This window comes from Porites lutea, chromosome 8 (assembly GCF_958299795.1).
Source record: "Porites lutea chromosome 8, jaPorLute2.1, whole genome shotgun sequence".
NCBI lineage: Eukaryota > Metazoa > Cnidaria > Anthozoa > Scleractinia > Poritidae > Porites > Porites lutea.
The window spans coordinates 3,409,329-3,434,194 of NC_133208.1; the positions used below are offsets into that span (position 1 = coordinate 3,409,329).

Below are 24,866 nucleotides of genomic sequence, written 5' to 3' on the forward strand. Positions count from 1 at the left end.
AAACTTTATTGCAATTAGACCTGCTCAGTTTGTCAAACGGGGGTGATTTTTTCCCGGAGTAGAATTTGGAAGGACCGTACTGCCAGGTTCAAAAAGAAAAAGGAAATTCTTCGTCGTGTACAAACGTCGCATGAGGAAGTCTCACGTGGTAGTCGTGCAGTGACGTCAAGGAAATGTAAAAAGCATGGTGCACGTGCGTGCGTGCAGAGCTGTTGTTTTGCAAACATTTGTTTTTTTGACGTTGCTGTTGCTGCCGTCGTCGTTGGAGAGGATAACAGAGCAAAGGTAGGGGCGTATTTGAGAGTTAGTCATCCTTAGTTTAAAATTTAACCAGAAAGAGTGCAAGTCAACCATGACTAGAGACGTTGTAGCTAACATTTGGACGTTTAAGTTCAAAAGAAAAGGCACAACGTAATGTTTTGCTTTGGATACTCTTTCCGGATCATAGGTGGGCAGTTTCCCAGAAACGTATAATGATCCCTGTTTCCTATGGGTATCGCTAGGATGTCTGTGAGGTGAAAAAAGGAAAACAAAAACAAAAACTTAAAGGTTCATGAAGTTTAATAATCACCACACACTTACCGTTTTCGGTCGTTGGATTTTGGGAGGCGGCGAATACGATGAACTTACTCCTGTAGATAGTAAGAGAAAACAAATAACATTATTTTTAAAATAAAATAACTTTAACCTTCTCTTAGCAATAACTGATGAAAATGTTGGCCAACAATTTGTTGGACTTTGGATTAAAAGGGAGGAACACTGATCCCCACCCCTCACCACTCGAATAATTGTTCCAACTTACCAGGGTCTGGTGTGGTAGCTTGTCGCGTTGGAAACATGACAGGCGGAGGCCACACACCTCCCCCGAGGGGACTGACAACATTCACTGGTTTTGTTTGACGGGCAGTCACGGAGGGTACAAACAAAGGAGATGCCGCGAAGCTTTCAGGTACCGTCCTGTATGACGATGAGGGGCGCTTGTCCGTACGAGAAGCGGATCTCGAACCTATGAGAAATAACCCGGAGTTAAAAGTAGTAATAATCAAACCCCTTGAAAAACTGAAAACATCAGCTAAAAAGTACAATTTGCTCTAAATTTTCTTTCTTTGCAGCATAATTAGTTGGCGATTGAGCGATCTGAAATGAAATGAAAACAAGATGGCGCTTGCTAGTAAAGCTTTCTGTTTAGTACGTTTCTTAAGAAGAAGTCAGCCCATAAACGCCTGCCTCTGGTTAACCAATTGGATTTCTTCAAATATTTCTTCTCAAGATTGCAAAATGTTGAGATGCTAGCCATTGCATTAAAAAAAGGAACTAGTAAGTTCCCACTACAATACTTAACGGTTCCTAGCTTTTACTTGTTCTGTGACACTAAACCGACGAAAACAAGAGAAAAATGAGGGATGGGGGAGTCACTCTCTTCCCGCGTTTTCTATTAACGTAAAGCTATTGCTAGTCGACAGGACATTTTTTGAGATATTTCCCACAGTTCTTCTCTCTCGGCGTTCTACCGTCGCCCAAGGAGACTGGCTACTATAACAACTGACAACTGCATGTATAAATTGGTTTTAACGGACTTCAAACCGCGTCACTTATGTATATAATTTACCTGCGCCGGAACCAGGCCTTGATAGACCACTGGTCAGATGCTGCTCATATTCATAGATCTGAAGTAAAACAAATTCAGGCGAAAAATATATAAACTAGTACCAACCAAGGGTTAGGGAGTGCATGGCGAAGATGCGAGTGACCAGATTGAGGTCTATGCATTTCAATCATTCTTAGTGGAAGCCCAAACGAATGCTGACTACATATGAGCCGTGCATGCGCGAATTTAACCTGGAGATTAGGATTGCAGGCTCTTCTGGTCGCCCGCAATAATGCAAAAATCTATACTTTAGTAGTAAAATGGTTTTACACGTTGCACCGATACCACTTTGCGATGGGCAGTGTGATAACATACCAAGGGTAAATTAAGTAGAGGAGGTGAGAAAAGCATGACAAATGTCGGGTCCAAAACGTACTTAGAATATACTTACTGGTAAGTTAGACAAACCTACCATAAAAAAGCCCTATATGATGACATTGCGAAAGCACCAGACGGAGTTCGTAAAAGCATTGTTAGTTCACAAAAGAATAAGCCATTGGGAGTTGCCCCAAGCCTCTGTTTCAAAGCGAGGCTAAGTTCGAAGCAATTGAAATGAAAATGAGTTTGCATTTTCTTGCCAATAACACTCATTTTCCCAAAGAAAGGTTTTGCATTTAGCCTCGCCGTTTGAAAAGTGAGATTATTTGGAACTTGAAAATGGCCTATTACCTGTCTTTGTAGATCTTCGACCCGCTCAAAAGCATCGAGTTTTAGATGCCGTTCATGATCCAGTTGCAACATCATTTGCTTCAAGGCCTGAAAAGAATTTGTGTCAGAAGTTTAAAATAACATTCAGACAAGGATTGAATAGATGGTTTAGGTGATAAACGAAGAAACGGTTGTCATGATGGCACGAACACATTTGAAGAACGAGAGAGGATTCTCTTGTTCAGATTTTCTTTCACGCCAATTCAAGGTAATGCGAAGTTGTTGTACCTTTTTGGACTGCTCTTGTGCGAAGAGATTTCTCCTTTGATCTCTGTCCAGATTTTCTGTGGAAAAAAAAACCAACAACAAAATTAAGACGTTTTTCAGTAGATCATAGGTTCCACTCCTGTTGGCAATACTCGGATTTTCTCTTACCAGCCACTTGCGTTACTGACTGAAAAACGTCTTTCTCATGCATTTACCAGGCTTAAAATTCACTACCACATTTCTATCAACAAAAGTTTTGTTTTTTATTATTAGTCTTATCATAGCTAATTGAATTCAATGGTTCTAAAGCTCGACAACCTATATTCTGGTTAGCTAGTTAGCAGTTAGTTATTACAGGACAATAGTGTTCAAATGATCATTTTCAAACATCTAACCACCAGAAGCTTTCCTCGTACGTCGATCAGTCATAACGTGTGAACTTGAAACGAACGTGACTGACAATCGTTATAATCCGCGAAACCTTTATTTTGGACTTTCAGCTATGCCGGTTTTACTGGGTACGGTCTTATTCTCGTAAAGAAATATAATGATATTTAATTTGTGCTTACGAGTAAGAAGGCGAAGCTGTAGTTCTTTCTCCTCTAGATCTGAGATCTAAAAACAGAAAGAATACTAATGAGTTTTCTAAAGTTTCAGTTATGAGGTTTTCAAGACTGGCGAAAGCCTTTGAGATCAGGCCATATATTTATTTATTTCCTAACCCCTACCCCCAACCCCAGCCTTACCCTCATCCCCACCCTCACCTCTACCTCAACCCCCCACCCCGCCACCCTCATCTCTACCTCAACCCCACTCTCACCCCCACCCTCACCAATGCTCCTTTGTAAACAGTTTTAAATGTTAAAGAATGACAAACAAATGTTGATTAAAATACAAAAATTCACTGACCAGTTTATCGATGTTCGTAGACTTGGCCAACTCTAGCTGCCTCATGCTGTTAGCTTCCTGCATTTGAGCGTGCATTTTCTGGAGTTTGGTCTTTTGCTGATAAAAAAAAAGAAAGAGAAAATACACTCCAAGTTTAAAAGGCTATGCGTGTTTGCTAAATGTCTTTTCAGCGATTATATGTCAACTATATCTAATCAATCTAAATCGAAACAGAGAGGCGAGATTACCTCATATTGTAGCTTCTTGCGTAGTTTCTGGCACTCACGCTCTACTTCTGAAAGGGCCTGAAATGAGAAGATTAGTTATAACATTACAATGTGGAATACGGGCTGGAAAAGCTCCCTCGCAGAGGCTCATTTCAGTAACTTAGTAAAGTGAGAGCGTGGAGGACGATGGGGGAAGCTGCCCTTTCTCCTTCCCTTGATTCCCCGCGCGCCTCTTCCCAGCTTTTCCCCACGTTTTAGCGACCGCAGTGGTAAAAGAGGCACCTCGGTAGAAAAGAAAGGACTAGTAATGCTATGGCTATTCCAGGGCAGAACTTCGGTAACAACATAGGTTTTGAGTCCGAAATATTGTTATTCAGTTGACATTCACGAACATTGTCCCGAGATTGTTTCGAATTTTTACAACATCGTTCCAACATTGTTACCCTTAAAATCGTCGTTGCAAAAATCGTCTCGTGTTGAATCTAAGGAGACTACACTGCCGAACATCCTGCTAAAATTTACCAGAAATTAGTTGTCACTTACCTTCCTTAGAGCCGACTGTTCCTGCTTAAAAAGCACTTCCTTTTCTTCTGCAATCTTCTTTACTTCAAGACATTCCCTTTTGGCTCTATCTGCCTCGTCTCGCAATCCCTCAACCTTAGGAAATAACCAAAACATCGAGTATATCAAGTGAGTGTCTATGGTCGTTGCTGACTTGACGACTACAAAAAGTTGGGATATATATGCACACCAGTTAACGCAAAAAGCAAAGCAAACAAGGGACGCTTTTGAAGACGTTTTATTTGAATGTGAAAAGCCACATAATTTCGTTAACCGATTGGAATGTTGTACGTTCTTGTTTTGTGTCCATTATTGACTCTGGGAATGGACGAGTTAACAACGATCTTACCGAGTCGTGGTACCGGATAAAGAGTCGAGTCCGCTTCCAGTTGTTCATAGTCTTTATCTTTAGGAACTAAAGAAACAAACAAAAAAACAGAACAGACGAACTCTATCAGTCACAATTCAGGAAACATGGTTCTAAGTTTCCACTTTACTTATCGTTTACTGTTCATTATTTCTACACATAAATTAGTAGTTTTACGCAATTTTTTATCCATAAGAATTGTTTTGAACCGTTTTTATTTGCTCATTTTCTATTTTGAGAATTTCTCTACTCGAATCTGACGTTTGCCGTTCAACCTATACGTGCAGCTTTTTTAATCTCTCTATTATTTCCTTGAGGAGTACATTTGAGGTCAAAGCGTAAGTACTAGGCTTATTTCTTCCCCGAAAAACTGCCACCCTCCCCCCCCCGCTATGATGGTAATATTTTCACAATCCAATAACAAAATTAGTCCTCTACACAGGACTGACCAGTTGTCCAAGATGCTTGTTTTCTTCTTGGAATCTTCTTATCTGTTCCGATTTGGCTAAAACTTGCTTTGATGCGGCCTCACTTTCCTCTGTTGAAAGAATGAAAGTAAAAATTTGTATTTGTCTTTTCCAAAACAAAAATTAACTGAGGCTACTGCCTTCAGTCACCCAAAAACTAACCAAAGCTTAAAAGCTACCCAAAGTTAAAGCTAGACTGGAAAAATGGTAGTTGCCTCCTGGTGTTGCAGACGGATGCAATTGCCAAATGACGTAATACAAAAGTTTGATTCCCAAACCTCAACACAAAAGCCAGCCAACAACGATTTCCGTAACAAGAAAAACACGTCTTAGCAACGACAGTGAAGATAGATTGGGAAAGTGCGATCAGAAAAGACTTTCCGCAACTAGTCTCTTCAGTGCAGCATTCAAGAGGCAGGGTTTGTAACACAAGAGAAGTTTCCTTGTTTCTTGGCTGCAGGTTTTGAGTTTATGAGTGTTCTTGTCCAATTGACAGTACCGAAAACAAATCAATGATATTAATCGAAACTACATCAAGCAAGCGAAGGACAATAATAACCTTTGAGGGTCCCAGACTTTTCCCTCAGTTTCTTCATGTCTTCCACGGCTTTTCGACGAATATCACTCAAACCTTCATGGACGTCATCATGTAAGAACAGCCTTCAAGTAAAAAGAGGAGTACATAAATCAGAAAAAGAATGAATTAACGAATGAATGGTTGAATAAGAACCTTGGATGAATTTGCAATACGGCATACCACAAATAACAACAAGAGGTCACTTGTAAATAAATGGAAAAGTGTCCATTGTGCTATCATGCTTTATGCTATCACTGCCTCGCACATAATGGGGATCAACTATGCTAATGTTATTTCCAAATAATCTAACTTGTTTGCTATTAGCATTTTACCTGAATTCTTCGAAGCGGTTCTTCATGGAAAAGCAGTTCGTAAACAATTCTTGAACAAGGGAAGCGAAGTCACTTTTTACTCGCTCTCGCAGTTCCTTCTCCTGAAACGAAGAAGAACCAGATCGATTAGTTTCAATGCCATACACCTGCATACACTTTTGAGACCTTTCCAATCAAGGTATTGCGCGACTTTTGCTCTCGTCCCAACATTCTGGAGGAGCTCGCGCGGAAACGCTTGCTACGCAGGCTGATTAACTTTTTTTCCCAGCGGGTTCACATGAGTAAAAGCAATAACTAACAACTTGACAGAGTTTTACCTGATTCATAAGAGATTCTCTCATCTCGGCAATTTTCGCACGGAGAGCCGTAATTTCTACAAGAAAGATCAGGAAAAAATCTTACCATTCTACTGTTAGAGTTAGGGGTAGGGAATTTTCATGCACGGATGTAAAAAGCTAGGCGACGATTTCGTCCTTACTCACCAAGAAGTTGTTCATGACTGCGATCTGCCAGCTGACAATGTACATCCACGATAGTTGCCGAGCTGTTTGCGTCGATTGTGTCCAAATGTTGCTTGATTTCCTATGCACACGAGTTTAGAATTAGAAGAATTCTGGATCACTTTAGGCAATGGTATCAACCGTTTCAACACTTGTTTTTATTTCGCTTTCCAGAAGAACACTGTTATAAGAGTTTCAGGTTGAAACGCGGTCGTGAGTGGGTAAAGTTAATTCTAGAATTTCTTAAGGAGTTCCGAATTGCTGAACTTAACTAAGCAAAACTGAGGCATTGATTTCGGCTTTTTTCCTACCTGCTCTTTAATATATAACAGTTGATGCTGATGACGCAACAGGTTCTCGTAGTACATTGCGTAGCTAAAGAAAATTGGACAAAAATAAAAAAAATTATCAAACATAAGGCCAAGAGCTTAACTTTTAAAACTTTATTTGCATAATAATGTAAAGATTAATTTCTTATCAGACTTTGTACTTACTAATAGCAACTGTCAAATGGCGTGTTGCTGGCACGACTAGCTTGCAGTTCATAGTCTATATTTTTGATTGGCTCCCTATAACCTACACGCTTACCAGCTATCCCGGTATTAATGACTTGTTTCACTAAGAAACTGACACTGTGCTTTCCTGGCATGATTTCCACTCTACTGAATTGTCAACTACTCTTGGACTCTTTTAAAATGGCTACACTACTCTTCTTTACACTTCGAAGCTCCGCTTTTGGAAAAAAAGACGAACAACTTGAACCCGTTTCTCGTCATGAAAATGCTAACTTATTAAAAATGGGCCTTACTTCCAAGAGAGCACCAGTGCCTTAATTAACAGTTCGTACTTGTTTAACCTTTAGCTGTTCTAATCAAAACTGAGTACACTGTCTATAATTGCTTTTTAAAATTTGACCCAATTATCCCAGCCATATAATCTCCTGCACCTTTTGATTGCCTTAATTCATTTTCAGTTCGTATTTGCTTCCCTTTACCTGTTCTAATCAAAACTGAGTACACTGAATATTATTGCTTTTAAGTAGAAGAACTTCTAGCTACCTTTCTAAGCTAAACGTGGCTACTCTACTCCCTTGCTGCCTGGTTCTTTCCTAACACGATTTCCAATTTGCATGACTTCGTAGATTCTGTCAATTTAAGACAACAACATCAACATCCAGTCGATCTCCAGAGCCACAAAAAGAGGCATTAAAATATTTTACATTGCAAAGTTACCTCTCAAAACAATTTCTCTCCCTTAACATTGTTTCAGAAGCAAGCTTTACCAGGCATTTGTCCAAATGATCCTAAAAACGACGGTGAAAATGAAATAGATTAAATCAAAGGAATGTTGATACCTTCCTTGCTCATACAGGTTATGTCGTATCAAAAAACACATAGGAAGCGACAGAATAACAGTTTGATTGAAAAGCGAATCGATGACTTGGACAACGCGTCCAAGGTGATGAGGCAAGACGTTTTCACGACCCTATGTATTCATGTATTCTAGCGCAAATTAATGGAAAGGAAAATTTCATTCCTACTACACCACTTATATCGCCGACTGGCTAAAAGTGAATAAATGGATGGAAAAATAAATGGAATGCAAGTCTTGGGTGAAAAAATAATGGATGGCCCGACGGACGAATAAGTGAAGAAATAAATTAATTGGAAGGATGCTTCGGCAAAAAGACAAAGACGAAAATGACAGATAGCCTGACCGGCTGCATGATGGACGATGGACAATGAGAGCAGATGGGCAAACACAAAAAGAAAGAGATAGGTTGAAGAAGGAAGGAATGAGCTAAAAATAAGAAACGAATGCTAGCAAACCTTAGTAAATGTCACATTGTCGCCCTTATTCGTGTGTTCCGACATCAGATCCTGAATAAAATTTTCCACCAGATGAGGTTTGGCTATGGTGCAGTTCTCTTTCATGACCTGTGAACACAAAGAACAACAATATTTTTCATTTAGAAGACAGTCGTGATTAAGTTGGCGAATTGCTCACCACTCTGTCACCACTGCTTATTTCCCAAATACAATGTACACAGGCTTAAAAACCTAAATCTTAATTAAGCTGGCTTCAGCTTGATTCAAGAACAACAATGCATGAAGGCTTTACTTCAACCCTCCAAAGTCACCATCGTCATGCATCTCTAACATACCCATATTACTTTCAAATTGTGCGAGCTGATTGACTGACCGGTTTCTTCCATAGATCGGTCGGCAAAGTGGCATCGTCTCTTCCTCTTTCAGACACAACCAGAGTGTGCTCACGGGATATCCTCCTGATGACGTCATATATCATTGTGCATTCTAAGTTTTCCAGCAGTCGTATGAGCTGAAAAAATCAATTCAAACGATATGAGTTTATTTAGAAATAAATAAATTTTTATGCCAGGGGGACCTCAAAAAGTCTCTGCGTTACGGAATTTCCTCAAACAAGCAAAGAGGCGAAAACTGCACACAGTTATAAATAATCGAAACTTCGTAATCTTGCACCCAATTTGCTCTTAAGTCCGCATGCGATGGTAAATCTAGCAAGTTGAACAAACCTGTTTCACTTTAAGCTCCATTTCTGTCGATCCAGGGGGAGAGGAGAGGGGCTCATCGTCATTCACAAGGGCACCAAGTGCGGCATACTCTTGACCCTGTGGGGTAGGGAAAGGTTTTAGTACCAAACAGCACAGATACTGTCTGTCGTTCACAATGTAATCTGTGAAAAGTTGAAATAGGATGGTTCTTGAGATATACAGGCAAACGTCGCTTTGTCCGTCGTTTACATTGTTGGGACATTCAACTGACACATTGAGTTCAAACGTTGATTGCAGCCGTTCACAACGACAATGCTGCTACTAAACTGATGTCTAGCTTGTTCTAGAAAGTGCGATTACTTGCTCTGGAATGTGTGATTTCTTGTTCTGGAGTGTTCGATCGCTTGTTGTATGAGTAAAGTAAACCTACCTGTCCCATTCTAACTGCAATTTGTTGATAAACTGGCTGTAGAATCTCAATCTTGTAAATTTTGCTAAGATGAAAAAGAAAGTTCAAAAGATGAAAAAAACCTTATCAGATAAAACGCAAAGTGCCATTGAGTAGAAACCCACTTCTACGCGACAGGCCCCTGGAGACGCTTATGAGGCGCTTAAAGCCAATGAAATCACAGTTTTAATGTCAGTCAACAAAAATCGCCACTTAATTTACTAATCAGGTCAATAATCAGAGTCGAAACATCGTTCTCTGTCCACAATAGTCCTATTTAGTACTACTACTCTTGGACAATTATATTCCACCTACTTGTGCAATGACTACCGAGCTCAACAATTTACCAAAAAGGGTCTCAGTACAACCGTTCGGCAAAAACAAACAAACGCAGTAATAGTGGAACACGATAATTGAAATATAAACAAAAGAAAGGAGATTTAACGACGTAAAGAGGGAACAAAAAAATATGAAGTTATCACGGAAGGTTTTGGCTGGTTTAGGCGCTACACTCTATCAAGAATGAAGACTACCACGAAGGTGAAGTCAAGAACACATAAGATTTTATGCTTTCGTTTTTACTTCAACTCACGACTCACCACAATGTTCTGTAAAGCTTAGAAGAGAATATCTCATTCACGCCCAGCTTTCTGCACCCCCAGTCCGTTTTTAACAGCTCTAATCGCGAACACACGAGCAAAAATAAGTTGATCAATTTGACGGCCGCTTTGGGATTGGTACTGAAAGAAATTGTTCCCTTGGGGACGTCACCGTATAGCCCAGTCTCCACGGCAACGGCGGTTTCGCCAGCATCGTCGCTGGTACTGACGTGCGTGTCGCCGTGACGGCTCGGAGGTCTTCGGGACGTGCTCGTACTTGGTCGGGAACGCTGTCCTGTTGTGCTGAGAGTTGAGTCATCTGATTGTTGCGTGAAGATGTCAGGTAGACCATTTTGAAGAACGTCTTCGAGAAGTAGAGAGACGCCAAGTATCTCACCATTGACAACATGCCTGCATAATAGATCAACCGTTGGATAAGTTCGTCAATCTGATCTCTACCCTTTTTTATGGGAATCCTATCATGATTGGCGTATGTTAGCGTAAGTATGTTCGAAAAAGTTGCAGCACGTAATTCATTTATTATTCTTAATATGAGGAGAGAACTGCTGCTTGGTCTGAAAATCATTATAGAGAGTTAGAATCACCTTTACGTCAAAGACGGACGTTAAATTCAAATTGACAATGTATCAGATAAGGAAATGAGCAAGAAAGGGTGCAAAATAATTCCAATGGATCAGTCTGACAAGTTGTGTAGATATAATGAACAGTAAACGACAAGTAAAGAGAAAACCTTATCATTAGTACAGTAGATTCTCTCTTAACAGACATCACTTTAAGACGGACACCTCTATAACACAAACACCTCGATAAGACCGACACCTCTATAAGACGGACACCTCTGTAAAACGGACACCTAAAGTTGGTCATTGCTTTCTTTACACCCTTTATTTGACTCTCTTTAAGATGGACATCTCTCCAAGACGAAATCTTAGTGTCGATCCTAAAGGTGTCCTTCTTAGAGAGAAGTGACTGTACAAACCCGTTTACTCAATCTGCAATCAGAACTAACTTGTCAACTTTTAAACAGACATCAGATCCACTCCATCACGCAAGCCTTAAGTCTTATCACGAGAGTAGCAAATACAAATTAATGTTTTGTTAGCAGCATTGGGAGCGTATGAAAAAGACTTGACGTGCACGAATGGCCTTCTGATGCTTCATCAAATGCTGGGCAAATGCGTCGTACGTATAAATCTCCACCAACCTGTCCACATCGCGTAAGCCAGCTAAACACAGCTGCATGTTCTCTCCAATAAGATCCCATGGCCAATACATCATGGGAAAAGGTCCATACCTGAAATTTGAATTGAAAAACCTGTTTTAACAGTTGAGCCCGCGGTGAAATTATTTTCTGTCTCAGAGGAAATGCAAACAAGATGAATAAGTTTATATAATGTAGAATCGACCGGCCGCCTCGTTTCCGTCGGTAACAGTGCTTGATATCGAAGCTCTTACTAAAACATAGGGTTATTGCCCCTATATATTACGGTCTCCGGGAACAATTTAAAAACCTGGGTGGAGTGTGAACGAGAGAGAAAACGTGCAGCTAATTTAAAGTACTTTACCGGTCAGAAAATGATCTCCAGGGATACAGATTTCTAGTCAGTTGGTCCTTGGGCTCTAACGGCTCCGGCACTGATATAAAAGGGCTGTAGATACACGACCTAACAGGAAACGAAATTCCATGAAAGAGAATTACCATCAAGATTGACTAATAAAGAAGAGAAATTTGTATTAGGAAACAAACAAACAAACAACAACAACAACGACAAAAAAGCACGTTATTAATTCATAAAAAGCAAAAGGAATTACAATAACATGAGCGTCAACTCTTACAAAACACGACTTAGATTTTAGCTTTACGTTTCGCAGAAATTGTGATCATTAAACCAAAATATTGTTGAAAAATGATAAGATCTAAAGGAAAGATGTTTAATTCATTCCATAAACGCACTAAACGCACAGCTCGTGTTTTTCAACTCTAAAACACTCAGCTCCGTGTTTAAAACGTGATAAACTAAAGCATATTTGCTCGTTTGCTTAACCATGCTTTGATTGAACAACATATGAAGATGCCACATGTGTGCTACATTCTTCAAATACCTCACCTTGGGAGATTGCTAAGGTTCTTCAAAGCAAAATGCATGTTTTCTGTGATGCTCTATTGAAGAAGATAAAAGAATCGAAAGCTTAAAACTAATCTTACAACGTAATGCAATCAGAGCAGAGCATACTGTTACCCTCTGTTTCGTTTCAAATACAAGTTGTAAAGGTTCCCGAAACGTCTTTTGCAAAGTCATTGCACAAAAGTTTCAGCAGGACGTTTCAGTGGGTAACTTCGCCTTAACCCTTAAACTCGCAAAATTGACCAACATCAATATCCTCCAAACAATATCAATTCAAACACAAGTGAAAAGGTTATGATAAAGAATAGGATGACAATTTAAGGGAAAATCCTTTCATGATTTTTTAGCAAATTCACTCAACTAAATCCCTAAGGAAATGTATGGAGGGCAGTCTGGAGAATTTGCATGTGGATATCGGGGCTTAAAGGGCAAATTCTCACCTTGTATGCAACTTCGTTTCCGGTAGAAAGGAAGGTGTCCCGCACTGAATGACTAATAGAAATATCGAACTCCAAAAACATGTTATCTCGACGTTTGGCAAGAAATTCTGCTACCTGTAAGTGCAAAAAAATTCACTTTTCTTAATCGTTCCTATTTGTATATGGAAGAGGGGTACAGTGACCAATCCAACGGCGTCACGACAATCAGCTCAACTTTACAAAACATTTGAGTCTTTGAAATCTATGACGTACCTCTTGAGGATCAAGTGGGTTTTCCAAGTGGTTGATCTGCTTCTGTATCTCTCGCAATTCCGCTCCTGGAAAAGATCGTCATAGATTCACCCAAAAATAAACAAATGCATTCTGGTGCGTTTTAAAACACGCAATTTGCACATTTTATTGTTACTAAAACAACGCCATTGAGTTCGTTGCTACTGAGTTTTCGCCTTGCCTGGAAATTTGTCTTGCCGCGCGGCCAAGATTTGAACGCACGACCTCTGCGTTAGAGCTGTGTGGCTAACGTGTGGCCAACTGAGCTATGAAGACCCATCTATCATCCCTTAACAACTTACCTATACCCTCAGTACCTCCCCAGTCAGCGGTCACCCCCGAGAATTCAAGTTTCTGTGATCCTAATCGAGCATGAGAACTGCCAAGTCGCGCATGCGCACACAGGTACTGACAGATGTCGTGGAGGGATGAAATTAGTTTCTGTTGAAAGAGAGAAATAAAATGTATCATGTTAGCGTATTAACTAAAGGGTAAAGCCAGGTTGACCTCAAGACCTTTCCTTATAAAGGCGTGGCTTGTCAAAGGAATTCCTCAAACGAACACCTTCTTTTGATAGGTTGGTTCTTCGAAGCGCAAATACGACTACAATCTGGGTCTTTTTTAAAAATAATTTCAAAAACACAAATTGGTTTTGCACCCCTCCCCAACCCCCTTGACTAAAGCAGCACTAAAGATTCTCTTGAAACTAACTTCTTCATTTAAGATTACTATATCACAACTAAGAACGATCCCCCAATTGGTATGAATAATGAAAATCCAAATAACATGCGCAAATTTTAAGTTTCACTCCGTTAAACATGGATGCGAGAGAGATCTTACCAACATGACTTTAAGAGCTGCATTTCTTTCATCTACTTTCATCTTGGGGAACATTTTGATAATCTGAAAGAGAACGACACCCACATAATAGTTAAACCTGTTTTAAGCAGACTTCCTAGACGAAGTAAAATCAAATGTGGAACTCACGACCTCAGTTTGGAGATATTTAAGCACTGAAACCGACTAAACTATGAAGTTAATCGGGAGCTGAACAATACCAGACGAAGAAGACTCCATAACTGGCTCGATGGCTTTCGAAAAAACTTTAGGCGGCATATATACCTCAGAGTAATGAGGGATAAACCACAGATTCAGCAAATTCTTTCCGTCTGAAGATAGCAGCCTACGAGGTCTTGGTGTAAAATGCCTGTGACAAAAAGAGAACAAGAACAAGAAAAAGAGTTTTTCCTTTTAAAAGTGCTCCTAGTCAGAAACAAAACTACCAGCCTAGGGAATTCATTAATTACACATACTTGGGATCTGAGCTGATTTTGTCATCTTCTTCTGTCTTCTTTTCATCTTCTTCGCCAATGACGAAATGCGCATCTCTGCCATGAAGAAAAAAACGCTAAAGAGGTTACTAGGATACGCGCGAGATCAAGAAAGGTGTTGGTAGACAACTAGGTTAAAGAGAAATTTTTTCAATAACATTGCAAAGAGAAAAAACAAATTCAGCGATAAGAGTAGGATAAGATTGCCGGTGTTGTTCTGTGATTTCCTATCAAGGTGGACTACCTTCGTTTAAATGAAGGCTATTCTCAAAAAGTGCGATCATGTTTTTCAAATCAACAATTTAATATTAATGAAGAGTTCTCTTACCTTGTAGTTGGGAAATCAGACATGAGATTTAAAAGGCTTGCAGAGTAGGCTATTATCTAAGGGAGGAAACGACCCGATCAGAAAAACTGCATTTCAAACTACACGAAATTTTAATTACTTTGAAAAAATTTGCTACATTTCACATTTTTTGTAGCTACTTTAAGGTGCGCGTAAAGCATCATTATGATATTTGCCTGCTATTTCAATTGTAAGTTACATTGAGCTTTTTAACCTTTAAAACGCGAACAGCAGTGTTTAATCGAGTTTAAAAAGATCATCACGTAGCGCGTAAATTCTTAGACGTGATAAAACACGTGCTGTGAATGTTTTAAGCAACTTCAAAATCATGTCCCCGGAGTTTTGCATTTCTGCTGTCATTGGGTCATGTTTTATTCTTTAAAACCAGGTTTTATCCAAAAACGGAAAAAAAAAGACATTTAAAATAACAAGGCTAGTGAGCTATAGAGCATTTTCACATGACGTCACGACGGCCATATTGGTGTCCCAAAACAATGAAACAGCGGCCATGTTAGTGTTCCAAACCAATCTTGTGGAAAGATGAACACTTTCCTATTTGTTCAAAAATTATTAGCAACGGCATTTTTTGTAATAACTACCTGGGACTGCAAAGAATACTGGGACACCCTCTTATGAAGATTCTCACAGAAGTCTGTAACCAGCTTTCTACATTAAGAAATAACAATAAAAATTACAAGAAATATCAGTAAGTATAGAATGATACACGGGATACAAAGGACATCAAAGGACTCTTAAGATCTGCTTCAAAAAGTGTACATGTGCTCCCTGGATCAAAAAAGAATTTTTAATTCTTGGTTTTTGAGTAGAGGGGTAAACCGGGGGTATCTCGGAAGAACCTGAGAGAGCATGGAAGAGAACCGAGAACAAACTCAAACCAACTATGAATAGTTAATATATCTTTTTTGCAATCAGCAGCTAGTAAATTAATCATCACCACCATCATCACCTTTATCGTTATCATCATCATCATCATCATCCTCATAAGACTTTGCCCTTCGCGCATAGTGGCGCGTATGACAGAAAATCCCTCAAAGTAACATACCTTAAGGACTTTCAACGATTAACTTACCTCTTGAGTTTGATCACTTCGTCAATGTTCTTCATGACTGTTCCCATCTGTTCCTTCTTGTGAATGTAATCATTCAGCATTTTGTCCCTCAAACTCGTCTGTAACAAATGATGCCGAAAACGAATGAAACGATTCACTCGCAATTCACAAGCGAGTCAACAAGCTACTGCTTTATTTAAATTCTAAAACTTGAGGCAAATGCAAGCAGTACTTTTTTCTACCGGCAGGATGTCTGACTTCATGTTGGACGTTGTAAAAAATAAGTTTTTATTGATGCTGGTGGTAAATTGTTGTGACCGAAGAAATATCATATGGTTCTGCTTCTATCTTGTAACACCAAAGAAGCTGATACACTTCACGGTGCTAAAAGCCAACAAGTATATCATTTTCGTACCTTCTCTAGTTGTACCGAAACAAACACTTCTTGTAGCTTTCGTTCAAATTCTCGATCCATTCTCTTTGTAGAGAATGGCGCGAGATGGGCTGGGACTGCTTCAGCTGAGCTTGCGCGACTGGTGAGAGAGGTATCATGAGAGGAGCGTGGAGACAAACCAGCACTGAAAGAAAGAAAAATGGTAAAGCCAAGGGAAGAACTGTAGCACTTTGCAACAGAACACGAGCTCTTACAGCAAGGAGCTCAAGAGTGTGACGCTTTTGATTTATTCACATTCTTTCGTGCAGATTTAATCCAATCAGAAGCCAGCTGGAAACTGTTCTCGACTTATGACTGGTTAATGCCTGCATGAAAGAACTTGAGTTAATTAAAGGAGGTCACACTTTTGGGCTCCTTGCTGTAATTGTCAGTTCACATTTCAGTTAACAGTGTCGCACTTTGCGGAAAAGATGAAAACGACTTTGTTTTCGCGTCGTCATCAACAGTTTAAGATTGGCATTTTGTTAGTTTCTAGTAGTAGGTGTTTGCGCATGTAATAAACGCATCAACAAACCGACAAACAACAAAACGTGAAACATTAAAGAGACTGCAAGTACCTTTTTTCGGTTTCGACAGCTTTTGCTTTTTCAGCAGAGATCACTTTAGCGCAGCTGTCGAGTTGAAGAATGGATGAGATGATGAGATTCTTGTGAACAATCTGTGAGAGAAAGAAAACAGTGAATTCACGATAAAAATAAGGAAAGGAATTACAGATGTTGCGCATATGGAAACATTTATATAAACATCAACTATGAACACGACCTTCACTTTGAGCAACGTCGGCATCTGGACCAAACGACTAAAACAAATATGGTTCTTTAGCTTGCTATCAATAAAGATCCACCTTTCCGAAAATGTGTTTTTCCGATGTCGTTGTCGAAGATAGAGTCGTTTCAAGCCAACAAACGTTCGATACGTTTCCATTACTACGCGGAAGCTTAGTAATTAGAAAGAACGCATTAGAACTAAGAAGTAGCGGACAGGAAACTTAAGTCTAAACTTGAAAACGTTTTAGTCTAGCCTCCGGTTTTAACTGACCTGGGCGGACAGGATAGTCTGCAACTTCTCCACACCTGCACCGGACATGATCTGCAAGAAATATATGCTATTGCTAAGGCTGAAGGAGGAGGTAACGGCGAAACCTTTTAGTTCAAGCCTGTTTAGGTAGCCAGAGCAGGTCTTATTTTTCATACAGTCAATGCACGCTACAAGTCCTATAAACACACCTTAAATACTCTAACAGCCGGCTTCAAACCCTAAAAGGTCTCATGGTGTATATAATTACTACATACCTCTATACCTATCTATCTACTACATAGATCAAGGCTGAAAACTGAGAGTTTGAAACATCATAGGGTTCAAGGTCTTCAGCTAAATTAGAGTAGGAACATACAAGTTCTTTTTTCGCTAACCTGTAAGAATCCCTCTCTAGTGCGGAAGCTAAACGAGCCTAAATGCTTCTCATCCAATTCTTGAATAGCCAAAGGAGTGTAGGCAGGCGTATATCTGAAAATAACAGAATAAAGCATTTAGAAACGACGCGAAGCCCAGGCAAAGTTTACATATGAACTAACAAGACCATTTAACAGTAGCAGAACACTAGTCTATTAACACCATAGTCATCTAAAGCATCAGACCGGCTTCCTTGCTTTAAAGAAGTGGGGCTTGCTTTTCTTCTTGATGATCTATCCATGAGTAGATCGGCCTCCAATGTCTCAGATCATTACCGATATATTCGCAGTATAGGAGGAGTATACTCCACATATTAATTAACCCGTAAACTACCAGACCATGTTATTGAGCAAATACTTGCTTTTCTAACTTTCAAATAGAACTTTGAATAGTACTACTTTTACAAAAAAACCCAAATTTCGCATATTAATAAACCCGTAAACTATCAGACCATGTTTTTGAAAAAATACTTGCTCTTCTAACTTTCAAATAGAACTTCGAATAGTACTTCTTTTACAAAAGACAAAATTCGCGGTTTTGGAATTTCTTTGTGTGGTCTTCATCAGAGGTGAAATAGTTGAATTAACCTATAAATGACCTATGCACGGTCAGCTAAAGAGTCACTCCATCTCCAACGGCCATTGGTTGGCATCCCGTCGGGAGACTTTTATCATTTACTTCTACCGGGTTCGCGGCGTAATTAAAGTATCTGCGTTCCCAGATTATCTTACCCTCGGTTCTAGTAAATAAGTATGTTATTACCTGTCCACTCTGCTATCATCCTCTGTTACGATCGTAACAAGAACATTCTGTATCTCTGCTTCTGGTTTTGTCTGTGCAAAGTCGAACGAGACTGCTCGAAGGAACGCGTGGTATTCATCAAATCCTATCTCCTTGGCCTTTCTCCTGTAGGCCTAGAGGATAAAACATGAAACACTTGTAAGGTGCACATGGGGATTGTAGTAACCACCAAGTCCGGCCCTCAACGACCACTCATGGGGCCAATTTCAGTTTGTATTTATTTCTTTCTCTAACTGCTAAGTCTATTTTTAGGAATAACAACAGAGATTGTGAAGCACATGCAGACAGCTAGTGGACGACCTTTTAACATAACCGGTGCAATTAGATTGGCTACAATTTCAGAGACACTCTACATAATGTTTATCAGACTTAAACCAAACAAATAAAGATAATTCCTTTTTTTAATTGCACAAGGCTAAGCTTGTAAAGTATACGGGAATTTTCCTGAAGATGAATTGTTAGGGAACAAATTGCGTCCAAGTCTTGTACTCCAAAAAAACGCGTGACTAGAAAATTTAAACTCGTACAAAGACGGGGAGATAGCGAGACCAGAGCAGAGTTATTGTTTATCCACAAAAAAAAATCTGCTTGTCTTTCTGTCTTCGTATTTGGCATCGACAAACCTAGTTCACTTTCTCAAAATAATGAAATACTTATCCTTGAAAAATAGACTAATTTCATCCCTAATATACTACTTTCCTTGACACGGTAATGAAAAGTTGGTCCAGCAACTCAGCATCAAGCTATAACACTGATGAAAAAAGAATGTTCATTTGAATACAAATTACCTTAGTGACTACATCTGTCTCTTGTCCTGATGTTATAAGCCTGTGCCTTAAAGTGATAACCTGAAAGCAAATTAAGTAAAACCCTTATATATTGATGACTACGGACAGCGACAGTTTCGACAACCTATATTTCTTGCAATATTTATTTGAGTGGTCTGCCTGAGACACAATGTAAACTAGAGTGTTCTTTTTGTCGTTATTGTTTTGTTTTAAAATTGGATCACAATTATTATTTTTCTGCCGAGAAAACGAAATGTGCATCGTCAAACTCCATTTTTCCCGCGAAAGCTGTGAAAAACTTAGGCAGGCAAAAGTATTTGCCGTCAACATTATACTATGAAACTAGTAATAATCATTGATTATGGATCCACCTTTGTCTTATTCTACTAGCATGACATCTGCACGAAAACGAGACTAAAGGAAACGAGTCCAAAGGAGTCCAGTTTCCTGCGACCGAGATGGCCCTGATAAAATTAATAGGGGAAGCCTTTGTGGCACGGGACACCCGATTAGGACGCGCTCTGACGAACGCGATGAAACCTTTAGCCATTGTCACGCTACTTGACGGTTTGGAAGTCACCGAAAGACTTTGAATTCATCCTCACCTCTAACAGCTTTGACCAGACGTCTGTCAGAATCTTTTGCTTTTCTTTCACGGACTTTCGACCTCCTTTCTTGGACTCTGAGGCTCGGTTTACAAGAGATTGTGCCACCTCACAAACGAAGATAGGATCCTCTGCAAACACCTCTGAGAAGAGCTGAAATGGGCAGAGATTTAGATCAAGTGTCGGTAAGGTCAGTAAAAACTTTATTGTGTGGGAGACAAGCCAAAACAAAAATCAAAAGAGGTGACCGCAAATGCTAACAACTAGGTGAATTCATCAAAACTAGACAAGCAGCAAGGTATCATCCGCGAAAAACGGTGGGTTAGTTTTGTTTCTGATTGGTTCAAAAGTGGGGGCAAAATTTTTAGCGAAAATTGATTCACAGCGACGAGAAGAGCAATCATAACTCTACAACCTCTCGTCATTTTAACGACAAATGAATGAGCTATGGATTTTACTTACTTTCTCTTGAAAGCAGACGTTCACATATCGGGCGTATGCAAAACGTTAATCGGCAGAAATTCCCATAGAGTCTTATAAGTGGAGGAAATTTTAAATTCGTTTCATGCGGGAGATATTTATAAATTCAGTACCAATAAGAAGCTGTACTTACATCTTTCTGAGTCTGCTGTGCAAACGAGTGACCGATTGGTTCTAAACTGTCCCATTCCTTTTGTACTACTTCATATAAGCGACGCTCCAGTGATATCATTTCTCCGGTGCTTTTTGGTTTGTGAATCTGAATAAACATCTATCGGAAGGCAAAGAGATTGTTAAAATTACACATGAGGTCCTCTTTGTTTATCAGACGAAACAATCTCTCGTAATGCTTAAAAAAATTCACATCCTTCTAGTAAAATATCACTAAAACCTCTCTGCCGGCCCGTTAGCCCAGTTGGTAATGCTTTGGGCTGTTGAGAGGGACGTCGCAGGTTGTAACCCCGGCGGGACCAGAAACCAGGGTCTTAAATTCCCTGATAATATTATGCTGCCTGTGTTTAATATCCTTTTTTAACTCAGGTGATCGCTTCACTGGGTTGTTACGTTCAGTCGCTGGACTTGTATCTTTTATTCGTACACATATAGAGACGCTAAACAGAGTAAAACTACGGGAGGCTCCTTTAAAAGGCCACTAACTTGGGGTACCAAGGGTTTCCGTCCCATTTCCTACTTTACCTTCGCGGTCTCGAGGGTTTTCGCCCAATACCATACCTTACCTTCGCGGTCCCGAGGGTTGCCGCCCCATACCGTACCTTACCCTCGAGGTCTCGAGGGTTTCCTTCCCAAACCTTACGTTATCCTCGTGGTCCCGAGTGTTGCCTTCCCATACCTTACCTAACCTTCAAGTCTCGAGGGGTTCTTCCTTTCAATACTCTTACAATGTAGTCCTTTGCTTTTAAATGTTACTGAAGACCTCTACACCTCTCCTCAATACTAAACGCTGATGATTTTCAAACTATTCGTACTCAAAAACATTAAAATTCATACTTTCAAAGCGTTTTGCAGGCTTTCATACACTCTGCTGGCAAGACCAAGTGACGGGTGAAACTCCAGCATGTAAATGTACTTTAGAGCGGGTCTGTAATAACAAACAGGAAATTAACTATTTGTTTGTTCGCTTCATTTAACAGCAAACAGTCGTACGATCTCAACACTGTTTAAATGAAAGGTACAATCTAACTACTGCGTTACCTAATAATTACTCATTTCTTTATGAGGGACGCTGTTAACCCTTTAAACCCTAATATCAAAATCTGAATTCTCCTTTGTTGCCCCCCTTCATTTCCTACAGAAGTAGTGGAGAGAAGTTGATAAAATATCAAGAAAAGTCATCTTGCGTGATCATGTCCGTAATTCCCATGACCACCCTGTTTTACAAAGCATTGATATTACAAGGCGAAGGGGAAATTTAATGCTAATCACTCTTAGGGTAGTTGATGCGGGAAGAAGTACTTTAATTTGTGTGTTGCTTTACTAAATTAAAAATGACAAGCCGCCGCACAGGACACCCGGCCTCTGAATCGCTAATTTAGTGGAGGCCCTGTTCAGGATCTTTTCACGGACGCATGCGCCCCGGTTTTCCATGCAAGTACAAATACTCCTTACCGACTCGTGTTGACTGCTATATGCTGCTGAGGAACAATGCGATGTGGCAGACCAAACAACGCTGGAATGATTCAGAAACAAATATCGAATAAGATAGGACTGTGCGCCGTTTTAGGACACAAACTGGCGACCCAGGCGCCAGGTTTAAACAACCCTCAAGTCGTTTTCGGGCCTATAACGCTGTTTACTTGCAGGGGGTTTGACCAAATCATAACACGGTTTATAATTAGGGAAGGATAGATAATAAGGGCATTATCTAAAACCAGGAATGCCGAAACACCCCCTAAACCTGGCGACACTTGGGTAAAATAAAAGACACAAGTAGAAACCCTTATCTTAATGACGTATTTCCCGGTGTGTTCCGGTGTCCAGGGTTGTAGCATATGCGGATAGAAAGCGCCCCTCTTCGACGAAGAAATGAAAATGAGCAGTTAAGAATTCTAGCCAATGCTAACTTTTGATCTTACCGGGGTTATCCTCTCTGCAGACCTTCTGAATGTACTCACGCTCCTCGTCAATCTAAAATGACAACGTACAAATGTCACTTTATGACACAGTGCATGCACTATTTCTGTTTTATGTTCTATTTAATTTACTTTTAAAAATACAGTATTGTATCACATACCTGTTTGTCAAGAACTGATTTTATCAGACTGCAATGGAGTCGAAGACAAACGCACTCAGCACGGTAAATCTTGACAAAATAGTCGGCCGTAAAATCGAATCGTGGTCTTGACTGCATTACATTGATCATAACCTAAAGAGCAAATTGCAAATTCACGAGAAAGAATATAAATCCACAAAGAATTTCGATCAAAACTAAAATGATTTCTTTTATCTTGCTTTTAATGATCATCAACATATATAACGGGTAGGTTCCCTAGCTTGTATCCGACTTGTTGTAATTTTATAACACCAACCGGACTGAGTTTGGTATAGTAATAAGCAAAACTTGATACCATGAAGGACTAACAAAAAAGGTTAAAAATCTAGTATCAAAAACGCAAGAATCTCTGATTAAAAGCAACGTTTACTTTGGCTTTTTGTTTCCAATATGTCGACAAGGCAGAATTTGAAAGGTTGACTAACTAGCATAGTCACTTGATTTCTCAGAGGTATGATCCATTGGATTTATGGGCATATCTGTAATGCACTTGATTCTGCCACAACCTTCCATTAGACATTACCAAGACGAAGGCAACATTTTTTAGAAGCATCATGGACTACTTTTGTTTACCTGCGCGAGCCTGTTTTTTTCTTTTATGTCAAGGACATGATGATAAGCTTCTAAATAACAATCAAGCAGCTTGAAAACAACAAGAAAATACATCAGTTAGAACTTCACCTCTAAATAAGACCAACAAGTTTGTTTTGAACAAGTATATTCTGACTGACTGAGTTTATAAAGGAAAATCGTAGCACGATTCAATAGCGTATTGTGGTTGTTATCACTCAGCCATCGACTAAGAGGAAAAGTTATACCAGTAAGAGCAAAAGCTACCAAAGTGTGCATCCCTGTAATACTGTTTATAACGCTGAAAAGGGTTTAGTTATAATTTCTAAATCATATCGATAATTCTTTCTAGTAAAAGCTTCTTTGCTGCTTTTATCTATTACAATGTAAGCTGGTATATTATATGCTGGAGGATAAACTGGGACCATCATGCAAAGGAACGGCAAACGGAACAACGATTTTACGGTACAAGAATACGTAGGGCCTACTTTGCATAGTTTTTTTACCTGTCTCTTGTTTTCCAAATAAGCTACTTCATTTGTCCACAAATCTAAAAGAACAGCGAATCTGTCCACTTGCTGATGGCCATACGCCGCCAAGTCAATGTGATCTCCCTGAAACTAACGCCAAAAAAAGAAAGAAAGAAAATCTTAAAATTCAATCCGTAAATGACACAGAAAAATGATCCGCAATGATCTTCTTTGCATTTACGATAACAATGCTGCTACCTACCCTAAGGTTTCTGGGCAGCCTGAAGTCTTTGTCCTTCTCAATAAAATGGGTTGCCACTAGCAAAAGTTCAGTTTCTAGTTCCCTGAAATACAAAAGCCATAGCTGTAACTCACACACTTGAGAACTGTGCAAGTTCTCACAAAAAAAAGTCTCTCTTTGCCTCCAAACGTATTTGGTGGAAATTATCTAACCCTCTAACGTTTTAGAGTCCGAAAAACCCTTGCAAAAAGTACTCATCTCCTCAACGTAAAACGTGAAGAAAACCTTGACCGACAGGAGACTGTTGGGTATTTATGGACATGACAAAAGAAATACTGTGAAACTATTTCGGACAATGCAGAGCAAGAATTTTCCCAAACGTCTAGCATGTAAGTTCAGTGCGCTCCCTTCATAATGCCGTCTACTCATAATAAAAAAATGTAGCTTCTCAGTAAGTTATTATGGCGTTCTGTAACATAGTTCTTGCACTTCAAATCTTTTTCCTCATTTTTACTTGCACTTACTTGAAGTCTGCTAGTGCTGAGTCGTACATGATGTAGTAGCCTCTTTGATCCTGAATGTGAACTCGGCCTTCTTCCGTTGTGAAGAAATCATCATGGTTCTCAACCTATACGAAACGAATTAAAACAAAGGATACGCGGAAAATTCAACTTTTACGGGTATAGGAGAAACCCCCTTTTTGTAGTATAGTAATATCGTATACTTTGTCTTATTTCCACTTAGAAGTGTCACGGAATCACGCCCCTTACAAAAGATCACTCACCTCGGAAAATTCCATGAACTCTGATTGCTCAACTCTAAAACAAAAAGTTATAGGAAAAAGTTTGCTTTGCAGGGTTTCTTGCAATTTCTAGTGTTTATCAGTACTTCAGTTTAACTACATTTCTAGTTAAACGCAGAATGCTAATAAATGAAGCAGAGAATTTAGAGTAAGGGAACAAATGCCCTTTACGAACTGGGAATTATCCATAGCAACAACAGCAACTTGTTAAAACTGTAAATGGACTACAGCCAAAGTTGTTCCCAGGG

At 39.6% G+C, this 24,866-nt stretch overlaps 1 protein-coding gene across 1 annotated transcript in view; it reads right to left on the bottom strand.

Moving 5' to 3' along the window:
* The window catches only part of LOC140947134 (uncharacterized), a 124,733-nt gene that overhangs the window by 560 nt on the left and 99,307 nt on the right, over positions 1–24,866 (bottom strand). The window contains exons 15-65 of the mRNA XM_073396225.1: positions 24,601–24,634; positions 24,341–24,444; positions 23,838–23,919; positions 23,612–23,725; positions 23,109–23,177; positions 22,497–22,628; positions 22,339–22,390; positions 21,872–21,932; positions 21,254–21,344; positions 20,379–20,516; positions 19,766–19,918; positions 19,161–19,220; positions 18,334–18,485; positions 17,532–17,625; positions 17,158–17,208; positions 16,677–16,777; positions 16,081–16,243; positions 15,687–15,784; positions 15,196–15,262; positions 14,579–14,634; positions 14,233–14,307; positions 14,042–14,126; positions 13,760–13,822; positions 13,222–13,360; positions 12,902–12,966; positions 12,650–12,763; positions 12,192–12,244; positions 11,649–11,747; positions 11,288–11,377; positions 10,063–10,473; positions 9,446–9,509; positions 9,037–9,132; positions 8,685–8,822; positions 8,312–8,419; positions 7,715–7,785; positions 6,794–6,857; positions 6,465–6,564; positions 6,300–6,355; positions 5,983–6,083; positions 5,633–5,733; positions 5,056–5,144; positions 4,589–4,654; positions 4,222–4,335; positions 3,700–3,756; positions 3,473–3,568; positions 3,133–3,178; positions 2,585–2,640; positions 2,318–2,404; positions 1,610–1,667; positions 803–1,006; positions 583–632 (exon numbers count right to left, since the gene is read on the bottom strand). Coding sequence (XP_073252326.1) covers positions 583–632; positions 803–1,006; positions 1,610–1,667; positions 2,318–2,404; positions 2,585–2,640; positions 3,133–3,178; positions 3,473–3,568; positions 3,700–3,756; positions 4,222–4,335; positions 4,589–4,654; positions 5,056–5,144; positions 5,633–5,733; positions 5,983–6,083; positions 6,300–6,355; positions 6,465–6,564; positions 6,794–6,857; positions 7,715–7,785; positions 8,312–8,419; positions 8,685–8,822; positions 9,037–9,132; positions 9,446–9,509; positions 10,063–10,473; positions 11,288–11,377; positions 11,649–11,747; positions 12,192–12,244; positions 12,650–12,763; positions 12,902–12,966; positions 13,222–13,360; positions 13,760–13,822; positions 14,042–14,126; positions 14,233–14,307; positions 14,579–14,634; positions 15,196–15,262; positions 15,687–15,784; positions 16,081–16,243; positions 16,677–16,777; positions 17,158–17,208; positions 17,532–17,625; positions 18,334–18,485; positions 19,161–19,220; positions 19,766–19,918; positions 20,379–20,516; positions 21,254–21,344; positions 21,872–21,932; positions 22,339–22,390; positions 22,497–22,628; positions 23,109–23,177; positions 23,612–23,725; positions 23,838–23,919; positions 24,341–24,444; positions 24,601–24,634 — 4,888 coding nt within the window. The remainder of the gene's footprint in view (positions 1–582; positions 633–802; positions 1,007–1,609; positions 1,668–2,317; positions 2,405–2,584; positions 2,641–3,132; positions 3,179–3,472; positions 3,569–3,699; positions 3,757–4,221; positions 4,336–4,588; positions 4,655–5,055; positions 5,145–5,632; positions 5,734–5,982; positions 6,084–6,299; positions 6,356–6,464; positions 6,565–6,793; positions 6,858–7,714; positions 7,786–8,311; positions 8,420–8,684; positions 8,823–9,036; positions 9,133–9,445; positions 9,510–10,062; positions 10,474–11,287; positions 11,378–11,648; positions 11,748–12,191; positions 12,245–12,649; positions 12,764–12,901; positions 12,967–13,221; positions 13,361–13,759; positions 13,823–14,041; positions 14,127–14,232; positions 14,308–14,578; positions 14,635–15,195; positions 15,263–15,686; positions 15,785–16,080; positions 16,244–16,676; positions 16,778–17,157; positions 17,209–17,531; positions 17,626–18,333; positions 18,486–19,160; positions 19,221–19,765; positions 19,919–20,378; positions 20,517–21,253; positions 21,345–21,871; positions 21,933–22,338; positions 22,391–22,496; positions 22,629–23,108; positions 23,178–23,611; positions 23,726–23,837; positions 23,920–24,340; positions 24,445–24,600; positions 24,635–24,866) is intronic.